The 10,308-nt window shown below is 37.4% G+C and overlaps 1 protein-coding gene across 3 annotated transcripts in view; it reads right to left on the bottom strand.

Annotated features, from left to right (window-relative positions):
• The window catches only part of LOC126753598 (uncharacterized protein DDB_G0290587-like), a 66,763-nt gene that overhangs the window by 55,363 nt on the left and 1,092 nt on the right, over positions 1–10,308 (bottom strand). For 2 of the 3 annotated variants that reach the window (XR_007666197.1, XM_050465156.1), the window contains exons 3-6: positions 9,820–10,195; positions 7,883–8,118; positions 7,649–7,810; positions 6,980–7,567 (exon numbers count right to left, since the gene is read on the bottom strand). Coding sequence is in view for 2 of the 3 variants with exons in the window: in XM_050465156.1 (XP_050321113.1) it covers positions 6,980–7,567; positions 7,649–7,810; positions 7,883–8,118; positions 9,820–10,195 (1,362 nt within the window). In the remaining variant the exon portion in view is untranslated. Of the gene's footprint in view, positions 1–4,776; positions 5,291–6,979; positions 7,568–7,648; positions 7,811–7,882; positions 8,119–9,819; positions 10,196–10,308 lie in introns of those variants that run through there. The other variant, XM_050465155.1, reaches the window with a different exon arrangement.

The following is a 10,308-nucleotide window of genomic DNA, read 5'->3' as shown; positions in this document are numbered from 1 at the left end:
ACTTTTTTACGGAAATTCACGTTCTGTAAAGAATGTGTTTCCTCTCAACTTATAGTCAACATAATCGGCTTATTGAGCGTAGTATTCGCAACACCATCACCCATCTTGAGACCCAATATTAATTATTGGATAATATTCGACGGAATAGGTCACGTCCAGCACCCGGTGAAAAAAATATCCTCGGACCATATTTCTTCGTAAATAATTATGATGAGAACGTAACCGACTATTTGATGCCTAAAATTGAAGCTCGTGATTTCGGCGGCATTAGGTTTCAACAAGACGGCGCCACTTCTCAAACATCGTATCAATCAATGGACTCATTGAGAGAACATTTTAGTGAGCAGATAATTTCCCGTTTTGGACCGGTCGATTGACCAACAACACCATGTGATAACACACAGTTAGACTATTTCCTGCGGAAATATGTAAAGTCTAAAGTCTATGCGGACAATTCCGCTTCGATTTAGAATTGCTCGAACAAGAAGTAGATTTTCAGATATAATCTTCAAAAAATAAATAGGAAAAAATGTCACTCGAATGATAATAAAAATTTCCCCTTAAATTTGAAGTTTCTATGTTTTTTCTTTTATAAAATATAGAAGCTGGAAATGGAATACCCAATGTATATATTGTTGACACTGGATAAACTAACTTTTTATATTTTAAACGTTTTTTACAAAGTATCTTAGTTATTATTCAAGCCCTCGAATGGTCCCATTTTAAGCTGATTGTGATAACCAAGTACCTTCTTTTCATATAAATTTTAGTTACAATATGTCAGTTGTTTTTAGAATTACCGTGAACACACTACGAATGGTACGTATACCGAAAGTTTCATTTCATTGTCGTGCCTTGAGTTTGAACATTTTGAAATATTTACCTATCTCTATAAGCTGTAACGAAGAACCATTATTATAGTCTACGTAATGAGTAGAGAAGGTAATATAATCCACCAGCAGTACTGGATTTCTATCCACAAAGCACAAGCTAGTCATACCTGTACTTAGCTGAAACGTGGTGTCTACGAAGACATACTGACAGGGTTAAGGAAATTTCAATGTCGATGAATATTTTTAATATCACCGTTTTAGTTTTACACATATGGAATCTCAAACAAACTTAGGAACAAGATCTGAAAACTAGTAAAGAAAGGCTCTGCTCTAAAGGACTGCTAAAGAGTCTAACCCTTACATTTCAGCACATTATTTCGTGAACATGATATTCAGGTTATCATAAATCCATTAATCAGATCTTTAAATGTCTCCATATTAGCACTTAATTGTAGACTTGGTTATCTGAAGTAGATGTACAAGCCGAAAACGAAGCTTCTTGAAGAGATTTTTGTTTTTTTGCAAAGAAGAAACCGTTGAATTCAGAAAAATGTGGACATCCACTTGTTCAAAGGGTAATAGACTAAATTACTAAATATTAGGATTAACGGAATTCAGAGGTATCGGATTCAGTGGACGGAATTAACTTCTAGTTGTTTGGACTTGTGATTCTTTAAAACAAATACTTTGTGTTGCGTTATAAAATGTATGGTGGTGGCTGTCCCCCAGCAGGTGTATACCTTTTTTGTACTGGTTAGGTCTGTGAGGCACATGAACTGTGAAGGAAATTCTATTAAATATGTCCCACGATCGTATTTCAAAATTTATAGTTACAAATACCTCCAAACTATCGACTTTCCATTAATAGCTACTTGACAAGCATAATGCCCTTAAATACCCGCAAGTCAAATGTCATAAAATGCTTAAAACGATATTAAGAAATCTAATAAGTATTTCCAAAAGGCATGCGAGAAAAATCTCAACGCACCCCTTAGCTGATAGATTCCAAGCAAAAAAAAAACAAAGAAAAGCAACCCAACCATTAAATCAAAACCGATAATCCCAAGTTAAAACAACCAGTCAGCCGACCAGCCCACCAAAGGACACACACAAAGCCGTTATCAACCAGCCAACCTTCGGGCGTTGCGCCGCCGGTCAGACTTACAACGAAATGTCACAGAGTTTGCAACAGAGGGTTGCAAAAATTTCAACGTACGACACATTATAAGGGCTTCGCTTGCACGCGACTAGATTTCCTGCACAGAAAAAAACAACAAAAACCTGTCAATGCCCGAGGCTAAATTTTGGCTGTGAAGTCAACCACCAGTTTATGCTAAGAAGGCGTGCATGGCTCGAATTTGCCCCCCGGGGAGGGTGGAAACTGACACTTTGTTCCTCATTTAGCGCATCAACGACGTAATGATTCGATTATTTACGCTTGCCATAGTATTTTGGTATTTTGAGAATTTCACACAATAAGGGATTATTTTCGATTCCGCACACACATATGCACAGATACATATGTATGTAAAGATAGCGGTTGGGTGAAATATCAAAATGACAATGAAGATTATGGAAAATAATTAGAAAGTAAGAGTATTACTTTTTTATTGAATATGAGCGAGCAAAATAATTTATTTTGTAATAAATTTGGTTGTTTATATAATGGCATTATGTTAGATTAGAAGGATGCCCAGAGAAATTTTAACTATATTATTACAGTTAATTTCTATATGAACAAGCTACTCTGGACTCCCACAAAACCAAGTCGTATGCAACATAAGCTAGTATTCGACGCAATGTGTGCCGTCGGAAAAATGTGGTTCTACTAAACACGAAAGATCGAGAAGCAGTCAAAACAGTCGAAATAATAGACTTTAGGGGTGAAGCTGATCAGAAAAAGGGTAATATTCTTCTTGCGGCCGGAAATATCGGCATAAGTTTTCGATGCGATGTGTCCCGTCGGAAAATTTGGTTCTACTGAACACCTGAGAGCAAGAAGTGGTCAAAACAATAGACTTCAGAGATTGCCGATTCGTTGCTGAATTACAGAAAAAAATTTGCTCATTTCACCAAGGAGTATTGCTATTTCACCATGACAACTCAACGGCTCAAATTTCCAAAGCCGCCATAATCGAAATAATGTCCCAATCACAATGCTACTAGATTTAGTATATATTTAAGTCTAAGGTTCAAAGTGAACATTACTGTAAGCATGTAAACGGATATTTTCCGATAAGCTTCAAAATTCTATCTTAGCACCTATCTTAACTCTAGACAACATACGTATATTTATATTGGGTAGTCGAAAAAGTCTTTTCGTATTTTTAATCAAATTTCAACTTAGTTTTTTATATTTATAATTAACTTTATGAACAAAATATGTACCATTTTGGTCAACCAATTCTTGCCATTTTTCCGCTAGAGACATTATTCCATCAGTGTAAAACTTTTCTGGTTTCTCGGCAAAAAACTGCGACAAGTAATTTTTCACAGCTTCTCTTGAAGCCAACTTTACTCTACTAAGGGAGTTCTGCATTGACCGAAATAAATCGTAGTCCGATGGTGCAAGATCAGGGCTATATGGTGGTTGCATCAAAACTTCCCAGCCAAGCTCTCCCAGTTTTTGCCGAGTCATCAAAGATGTATGTGGTCTAACGTTGTCCTGATGGAAGACGAAGCCCTTTCTGTTGATCAGTTCTGGCTGTTTTTTTTTTTGATTGCTTGCTTTAAACTCACCAGTTGTTGCCTGTAAAATGTAGAATCAATTGTTCGACCAGGCTGGAGCAGCTCATAGTGGATGATTCCTTTCCAATCCTGTTAATCCTGACTTTTGAGTATTTGTTGAGCTTCACCATGCTTGGACCATGAACTTTTTCGCACATTATTGAAGTAATTGATCCACTTTTCTTATCCTGTTACCATTTGCTTCAGAAATGGTTCGATTTCATTTCGTTTCAGCAAAGAATCGCAGATGTTGGTGCGGTCCATTAAATTTTTCACAGACAATTCATGTGGAATCCAAACATCGAGCTCGGTTTGTAGCCAGTCTTTTTTTAATGGTTCAGAACCGCTTGATGATGAATGTGAAGTTCCTTAGCGATGCTATGGCTGCTTATGTGACGGTCCTGGTCAATTGTTTCCATAATTTCACCGACTTTTTCAACGATAGGTCGGCCAGAGCGAGGTGCATCTTTCACATCGAAATTTCCAGAAAGGGAGCGAGCGAACTATTGTGGTGCTACACGAACTGATACAGCATCGTCTCCGTAAACTTTGAAATTTTATTGGTGGCTTGCGTGGCATTCTTCAATTTGTAATACAAAAATATAAAAATATAGCGAATTTCTTTATTATTTTCACTTATTTTTGAATAATTGTAACTTTCGTTCAACTTCCCCGAATTTATTTATTATTTTTGGTTAAATGAAGCTTAAAATCTCACCTTTTCAACACTTGATCCGACTTCAACATCTATTGACAAAATATGAAAATACTTTTTCGACTACCCAAGTTTATACACATAATTGCTTAACAAACTCTGTCGAACAGTGTCAACGGGAGTGAAAGGCATTAACTTATTTGTTCGGAACCTTTAGGAACCACTACGTTTATAATCAACACAAAAAATATCTGAAGGTGGACAGGCATTCGTTAAATTAAAACTTAATACAAACAGAGAGCCTCAGAGACCTTCAATATATAATATAATATCCGATACAAGCTGCTATTGGACGAAAAGCTCGGTCAAATACCTAACTTTAAACTTTGAACTGTTTTTGATTTTATTAGAAGTTTAAATTGGCGTTACACTAAGGAAGTATTAATTATTGTTTCTTAAATGAAAAATAAAATAAAATAATATAAAGTATCTGTTATAACTGAATAACCGATATCTGAAGTACCACAAAATTATTTTTTTCTTTAAAATTTCTCGTATGAATTTCTAGAAATGCATGCTGCTTTATTTAGATTATTATTAAACAATTTCACAAAAACTACTCAGTTGCGGTTAGCTGTGCGTGGAACGGCCTTCTCTTCGCATACCTCGCTTGCTCAAAGAAGCGGTATGCCATCGCTTTGATTTTCGCAAAATAATGGTTCTTCATCTGAGCGTGCACGTTTATCCGACTTGCCCTTCTTTAGGCCGGGAAATGACAGTTTTATATGATTTCCGGCTGTACTTCCACCAGCCGTATTGCCGCCATTGCGAGGGGTGTCTTCGGTTGCAAAATTTGCTATTATCGAGTTACTGTCTTCTGCGCCACCCTCGTTTTCATTCTTTCGTAACCAAATGGCTTTGATTGCTTCTTTTTGCCGATACACTACTGCTGTAGCAATAACTATAAGCAATACGCCAAATATAAATAGTAGCACCAAAGTTTCGCGCGGGTTCGACTCTGGCTTCGGATGCCATTCCCAAGTGTGTGTATTGGTATTGGTTTGCGTTTGATTCTCTGTAAAAATTCAACATGATTGAGAGAAAGTGCTGTGAAAATATTGACTTATTGTGTGAGAGACTCGTTTTGTTTTCTGAATGAGGATGATGATGAGAAACCCTAAATTTTACATCTATTTCATTTCTAAACTCGAAGCGAGGAGGAATAAATTGGCACCGGAAACTACTAAACATTACTAGAAAGAAAGCCCTAAGATCGCTTGTTAGACTTCAGAGAACTTAATGTATGCAGGCGCTTTGACAAGTCTCTTCTTATTAGCGTAGGCGGATGGAGCCATGTGTAGAAGTTCACGCAAGTGAAGAAAGTTCTCTGAGCGCCATTCACTTGGGAGTGGCCTGAAACGATTCTTTTACATATGGCTGAAGCAGCTCACGACTTCCGATCTTAGTCTTTGGCTGGGTAGCTAAAAAACATCCGTTTAAAGGCCAAAAATCCCCTCTCCAGGATTTTGCGCTGGATTTGGGACTCGCCACGTAAAAAAATCTACCAATGAAAAGGAAACAACAACTTCGCTTTGACAAGCATTTAGACTCAAAAGCCCATGTTGGTTACATCCAGCATGTAATATTAGACACTTCGGACCACAAGTGCAACCGTGAGACCACTGCACAGTAGCATTTGACATTGTTTATGAGCAACCCAAAGAAGTTTTTGCATCGTAAAGTGACCGTAGATTAACATGAATCCACTGTCTCACACCAGAGACCAAGAAACAGTCGAAACAATTGACTTAACAATCGAAGCTGATTAGAAGAAGGGGAAGACTGTCCTATTGGACGGAAAGATAATGTTGATAGTTTTCAGAAGGGTTGTTTTAAATCCACTACCTATAGTCGGGTGAAAAGTACAGAAGGCTTACTAGTGAATTGCAGAAAAAACGGATCCATTTCCTGAAGAAAAAAGTGGTGGAATCCATGACCGAAGTTATTGAATTGGGCAACGAACTGTATTCTCTAGTTTAAGCTCCATGCGACTCCCTTTTGTTTCCAAACTGGAACAAGTTAGTTTTACGAGTTTTAGTCACTGCGGAAGCCTACTATGCAGGCTTAAAGAAAGCTCATTTTCGGTCTGTATAAAAAGTTGGAGGCTCGCTCAGTCAAATGTATTTAAATAGAGATTATTTGGAGAAATAAATCGACCTTTTCGTTCTCTGAATACCCTTCGGATCACAATAATTAGACAGACGAAGCCTTGAATTGAGATGCTCCAACATTTATTTTGGATAATTATAAATTTACGAGTACGCCGTTCCAAGCACATTTTTTTACCTTTTAAGGCCAATACCACAATCTCATCTACACTACACTAATATTAATTCTAAGATTGAAGTAACTATTTCCATGCTGTAATCATTTATTTGACCGAGCTTTTGTTCTAAAAGAAAAAAGAAGTTTCGGGATATACGAAATCCAACTGCCATACCAGGCATACAACTCATCGAGAGCTTAACAGAGCTTTTTATTTTAAGTACAGAAAAATATTTGTGGAACCGTTATTAAACAAGGAAGGTTTAAGATTATACAAGTTGGACGATCCTCTCTCTTTATAAGCATAGTTTAAAGCATTCTAGCCTCAAAAACAGTTAAAATTATGTAATGATAAATTATTGATGATTTAAAAAAGGTGGTGGCTTGATTTAGAATTTAAGCTCTTTGGAACTATTAAGAAATTTTAAGTGGTACTCACTTGTTGACAATTCCTTGGTCTCGCCTGCGGCAGTTTTGCGGTTAATATTTGCGACAGTGGTCACGCTTAAAATAGGTTGTGTGTAGAGTGTGTAAGGCTGAGTCGCAGGTAAGGTTGTGGTTGACGTAGTGGAGCGTTTTGTAGACGACGTTACTGTTGTTGGAATTGTACGAATTGTAGTGGTAGTAGTTGTTGTTGTTGTTGAGGGTGTTGTGCGTTTAGTAGTTGTAGGCTTTGGTTTCGGTGTTGTGGATGAGATGGTTATCGGCTTGCGCGTGCTCGTTGTTGTCGGCTTACGTGTTGTGGTTGTGGTTTTTGCTATTGTTGTCGGCTTACGTGTGGTTGATGTAGTCGGAGGCAAGGTTGTAGTGGTTGTACTTGTTGTTGTGGGTTTTTTGGTTGTTGTAGTGGGTTTTTGGGTTGTTGTTGTCGTTGTTGTTGTTGTTGTGGTTGTTGTTGTGCTTGAGGTGGTTGTTGGTTTTGCGATTATAATTTCTTTTAACGTTGTTGTTGTCGATTTCGTATCACTTCTAACCGTAGTTGTTGTAGTTTCCGGTATATTTACCGTTGACGACTCCGGAGGCGAATCTAATGTGAACCGATGTACGCGTATTTATTATTTCTGTTTCTTCAATATTTTATTTTTATTTTGAGACTTTCAAAACTTACCGAGACACACTTTCGTATAGTCCGGACAGCAATCATCGTCCGCTATACAACTATCGTGACAACTGCAAAGACCTATCAAATGTGTAGCATTACGCATTATACCGCTATTCGTCTCAGTGCCGCAACGTGACACGCACGACAAAGTGTCAAACAGTGATAGTTCTACAAAATCATAAAAGTATTAATAAAATATTTTTCTATTGAATGAAATTTGGCAAAAAGTAGTCGGCTGACCTGTAGTGGTGGGTTCATACTCGGCGGAGTCATCGGGTTCATCATCATGATTATCCAAAGCCTTACACTCGGTACCAAACATTAATTTCACATCGTCTATAGCGATGTCGCTTAAGTGATTCTTAGCGCCATCCGCGACGAATACTATTTGAAAATCGTCTTCCTGTTCGTCGATACTAAAGTGCGCCTCGTTCCAGTTATTATTCTGATTGCCAGACTTGGTGAATTTTAAATAGCTGCAAAGAACAAACATAAATAAATATATTTGTATACCCTATACACACTATAATTTTTAGCCTGTGAACGTAGCAATATATTTTTTATTATTATTTATCACAATTTGTATTTGTCATTATTCCACATAATTTGCAGCCTTTATACAGTGAGCTTTTTCAAGGAGTTACATAGTTTTAAGGGCTTCAAAAAAATCGATTTTTTTTATTGTCTTATTAAATTCTACAGCACATCTAGAAAATTTTTCAACATTTTTAAGTTGCTCCGCGTAATAGTTTCGGAGATACAGCCTTGAGAACGTGTGCGCTCGAGGCTAGTTCGAGGGTAAGTGTGCCGTCTTTAAACGCGTTTTTCTCGAAACTGTGTTTTTGAAGCCTGTTGGCAAGATTTCTCGATAACTACTCCACCGATCTTCACGAAATTTTACACAGGTCTTTGCTATACAATTCTCTAAGTCTTGGACCAAGGTTTCTTTTTCGATTACAACTTTGTGAAAAAAAATGTTGCGAAATTTTCATTTTTTTGTAAAAATGTCTGTGAAAAATCCAATTTTCTGTTTGTTTTTTATTCCTTCATCCAAGTTCTAAGTTAAGGTTTTAACTAAAACACGTACTTTTTCACTTTAGATGAAGCTTTAAGGAGTTATCCTGCCAACGCGGAAGCATCTTTTTTTCGCACTGGCCTAGTTTAAAATATCTGCTTTTTACCCGAAGAAACCCATGTAGCACCTTAATGCGCATAACGGGAGAATCGGCACTGAGTTTGCATCGATTACGATACCGTTAGTCGATTGTCGACATAATGATATTTCGTCAGCTGTTTTTCGAAATATAACTACCACTGCCTCTGTATAACTATATTTTCTCTAATTGCACCAAATACAGAGATGCGAACTCGCTGTTGATTTGGCTTTGTGACCAGGTTTCACATACAATTGTTTGCGTTTAATGCTGACGTAATTGATCCATCTTTCATCATTAGTTACAATCCCTTGCCAAACGGACTTCTTTTCCGAGCCTTCATTCAAGCAGCATTTTTGACATGCAAACTCGTCTTTCAGGATATCATAGAATTCTTATGGTACTCAATTTTCTGACTGTTTTGAAACATTTTGAAATGTCAGCTCGAGCGACTTCCAAAGTTTTCATATTCGGCAACTATTTTTAGCGAGTAAGGCTTTTAATCCTTCATCTTCAAACTTGTTTCAGTGCTTAGAACGTTCTTCGGCTTTCGAGCCGAAATCCAAATCTTGTATATAATATCAGCATTTTAAGCCGTAAAGAACTATTTTGACACGTTTGCTCAGCTAGAGCAGGGGCACCATAACTTCCGCCAAATTACTTTAACTTTCAGCTGAGTGTGCTCTCGTATTAAAGTAATAAGAAGAACTTCTCATAAGAACAATTTCTTAGGCACAAAGTTAGACATATTTTAAAGAAAAAATTATCGTTATTTATACTCTTAAAAAGACGCGAAAGGACAGTAGCTTTCCAACGCTTGATCGGAATATTGGAATAGTGGCAAATTAAACAAGTTACGCCATCCTTCGAGAACCGAATAAATAATGAAGTTATAGACTCAATACATGTACTATAAATTTAGGTCTTGTGGAAACAATGAATATTCCATCTGTTTGAAATTAACGGGGCTAAGCCACTAGATCTTCAATCATACTAGAATTCCCCTCAAATTTCGTTACTTACGTTTCTTTGTCGTCAATAACTTCCGATAGCATTTTCGTCAACGGTTTAATGTAGACTCTTAAATTGCCAACACCAGCGCCATACATTAAATAGTAAAATTGAAAGCAACACGCAGTCTTCAGGCTTATCGCACGTTCATATATGGGTGAGGTGAGGGCGGCTGGCGTTGATGTGGCACCGAAACTTTCCATCAGCATATAGTGGCCACCGCTGGCTTGCATTGTAGTGTGATCGTGACGCGGTCCCGTGTGAAATGAGGTGAACACATTAGTGGCCATGGTGCGTTTCCATTGGAAACCGTCGGCTATGTCTGTAACCCAACCGCACATGTCGTCTGGCTCAAAATCACATTCATGACTCACTCTGCCGGGGCGCCCTGTGAAAATTACCAAATAAAAAAAATTCATGTGGATATGCATATTTACTTAAATAGTCGAGATGAAGACTAAGACAATCTAGAAAAAGTTATTTTTGAAAGGGTGGATGACA

This window comes from Bactrocera neohumeralis, chromosome 3, assembly GCF_024586455.1.
Source record: "Bactrocera neohumeralis isolate Rockhampton chromosome 3, APGP_CSIRO_Bneo_wtdbg2-racon-allhic-juicebox.fasta_v2, whole genome shotgun sequence".
Lineage (NCBI taxonomy): Eukaryota > Metazoa > Arthropoda > Insecta > Diptera > Tephritidae > Bactrocera > Bactrocera neohumeralis.
The sequence above is the reverse complement of the archived record's forward strand: the minus strand, read 5'-3'. Positions and strand labels throughout refer to the sequence as shown.